The 3,084-nt window shown below is 39.9% G+C and overlaps 1 protein-coding gene across 1 annotated transcript; it reads left to right on the forward strand.

Moving 5' to 3' along the window:
- Positions 1 to 466: 466 nt before the first annotated feature.
- Positions 467 to 1,222, forward strand: LOC107655687 (oligodendrocyte transcription factor 3-like). Its single transcript, XM_016443264.1, has one exon. It carries the CDS (start codon positions 467 to 469, stop codon positions 1,220 to 1,222), a length of 756 nt encoding a protein of 251 aa, XP_016298750.1.
- The last annotated feature ends 1,862 nt before the right edge of the window (positions 1,223 to 3,084 follow it).

A 3,084-nucleotide genomic window follows, 5' to 3' on the forward strand; every position in this document is an offset into this window, starting at 1 on the left:
ATATGTGACCTGTATAATCGCATTACTATATTTTACTTCAAATAGATCATATGCGAACCATAGCAACCATTAGAAAACGCAAGGTTCAAGTGTTTTTTTCACATACATGTGCATGCTAGCTGTTGCAGTTTGTGTGTCTGTGTGCATATGTGTGTTTTGTGGAGGCGGGGTGTATACAATGCTATTGGGGCAGGGAAGGGGTGTGTGGGGGTGAAAGTGTGGGCCCTCTGTCATTGGCTCTGGGCCTAATGTCACATTATGCATCTCATTGTGTCTTTGTGATGCTGAGGAGTATAAATACAGTCCTCCCAGTGTCCACACACACTCATTCCTTCTGCAGACCAACAAACTGAATCCTCAGAGAAAGAAGCTGCATTTTAGGTTGACTTTTTAAACTTTGAGCAAGTGGATTGTTCTTGAGAAGACTGCAAGTTCTCAACCAAGACTTCTCGGAAACAATTTTAAGATGGATTCTGATGCAAGTTCCACATGCAGTCGGTCTTCTTCACCCGAGCTGGCTGTGGACTCCAGCTTTTTCTCCAACAAAGTGTTTCAAGCTTACTGCACAGATAGAGAAACGGGGCAGCCCAGGTCTGAAAAACCATCACAGAACACCGGATCCGACAGAAAGAGCCGCGCACGGGCCGATCTCTGCAAAGACGACATGCAAGATCTACGACTCAAAGTGAACGGCCGTGAGCGCAAACGCATGCATGACCTCAACCAGGCCATGGATGGGCTTCGAGAGGTGATGCCCTATGCACAGGGCCCATCCGTACGCAAGCTGTCCAAAATCTCCACCCTGGTTCTCGCCAGAAACTACATCCTGATGCTGTCCAGCTCTCTGGAGGAGATGAAGAAGCTAGTAGGTGATGTTTATGGAACCAGTGGTCAGAGTCACTCGGCTAGACGGGTTCTACCCCCAACTTCGGCTGCTCCAGCATCCCAGTTACAGCTGCTTTCACTTGGTCCGTCTCTGCACTCTCTGGTGGGCAGCACTTCCCAGCACACCATCATGCCGACATTGGGCCAAGCCCCTCATTCTCCACCCTTGGCTGGGTATCTGGGTTTCCCTGCTCCACCTCTTCCCACCCTGTTGAAAGACCCTCTGCATCTCTCCAGCGGCTACAGGCATTTTCCTGGCATGCCTTGCCCCTGCTCCCTTTGCCAGCCTCTCCCTGCTTCCACAGCCAGCCTGCACAGCCTCTCCATGGGGAAGTGATTCAGGCGAGGGCCAGGCTCCAGGCTGGAGAAGGCCGAATTTAAAATACGGACTCGAAAAGAACTGAAAACATCTGGGTGTGTTGCTAGATGTGTTGTATACTTTGTAAATGTCATGTACAGAATTTCTTTTCTAACAAGCTGCTGCTATTTTTGTATCAAATAATGTTTTTTACTGTTGTAGCGTTTTTGAATATGAACATATGTGCTTGTATGTTCTTTGTAGCAAAATGGCAATTGAAAACGTGTAGTTTTGTTTCTTAAATTAAACATCTATTATTGTAATAAAAAAAAATCCAGATTTTTCAGTGTCTTCATTTGATCAATTAAACAATCTTTCATTTTTCAAAGAAGTGCACCTAGTAATTTAAGGTATTTGAGAGAAACTTTTAGCAAAAGAGACTTAAAAGAGCATTCAAGCTCAAACCCATGACCTTGGGGTTGCAAGCATCACACTTTACTATTTTAGATATAGGAATATTAGGAATATTTGCTGATCTGTTTACTTAAGTTCAACACTATCAAAGCATTTTTTTTTAAAATCGCAATCAATTTGACAAAATATATTCTAAAGAAAATGTAAAGATTACATAGAGGATTATAAAATTAAAATGCTAAAATTGTAATAATCTTTAGAAAAGATATATTTAGAAAAAGATGATTAAGCATCCCCCAAAATGTTTTGTTTTGCAACTGAAAACATTTTACTTAGGGGAGATTTTTAACCCTGTTCATAATTGTATGATTATTTATTTATTTATTCTGGTGAAGGTCAATGGAGATATAAAATAAACATTTTTAAAACGTTTTATTTAACGTTTATTGTTTTAAAAAAGTTACATTGCCATGGTGTCATTGCAAATAGGAAATGTATTAATTTATTCTTCGAACAAATACAATTGAAAAACAACTTTTTTTAGTTGAAGGAATTGTTGGAAATCTATTAAATAATTCAAGCACAATTACTAAATATGAATTAAAAATATCTTACAACCCATATTAATTTAAATAAAGCTAAATTAAATATGAAATAATGAGGTGCTAAAATAAAAAAAATGGCAGCTGCTCATCTGTTCTTAAATCATCTGTCAGTGTTTATGTGCGTCAATGTGTTTCATGATATATATGAATATAAAATGAGTCCATATGCTTTCATCCAGCACCATTACTGCAATATTGCCCACACCGTGTTTATGTTTTTAGCATATGCTAACAAACACAGGCATCATTTCTGCCCGCTATAAAATGCTGCCTTTGGACTGAACCATCTGTACCGAGACTAGTTAATGTATGAAAAAGAAAGGCAGCCAGACCGCTCGGAGCCCGGGGCCTAGTCTCACCCATCAATCAGGGAGCGAGAGACGCAAGCTGTCACCAGGTTGGCGCGTCAGCATTGTGCAGCACACGCAGGGGACGGCCAGTGCTTCTTTTCATGTTAGTGCAGGAAGATTTGTCACTGTCCAATAAAGCTGTGATCATATTCAGGCCGTCCTCACTGGGAGTCGTTTTCATGAGAGGCTCTGACAGCTGCGCACACCATCATTTGTTAGCTGGAAAGATCATTTGACTTTTCAGACTTTCTAATATGACCAATAGTTGGAGACGAAGGTGTAAAATATTAGGCACAAAGGCATCAGAAATGAACCAGGGCTCAGAGTAAAAATGACTAAATGCACTTGATATTTATGATGTGGTAGTAAATTCCACTGTTTTTGTTTTTAAAGAAATGAATACTTTTATTCAGTAAATGCATTAAATGGATCAAAAGTGACAGTTTACAATGTTACAAATGTTTCTATTTCAAATAAATGCTGCTTTTTTGAACTTTCTATTCATGAAAGAATCCTGAAAAAAAAAAAATGT

This window comes from Sinocyclocheilus anshuiensis, unplaced genomic scaffold (genome assembly GCF_001515605.1).
Source record: "Sinocyclocheilus anshuiensis isolate Anshui unplaced genomic scaffold, SAMN03320099.WGS_v1.1 scaffold1463, whole genome shotgun sequence".
Taxonomy (NCBI): domain Eukaryota; kingdom Metazoa; phylum Chordata; class Actinopteri; order Cypriniformes; family Cyprinidae; genus Sinocyclocheilus; species Sinocyclocheilus anshuiensis.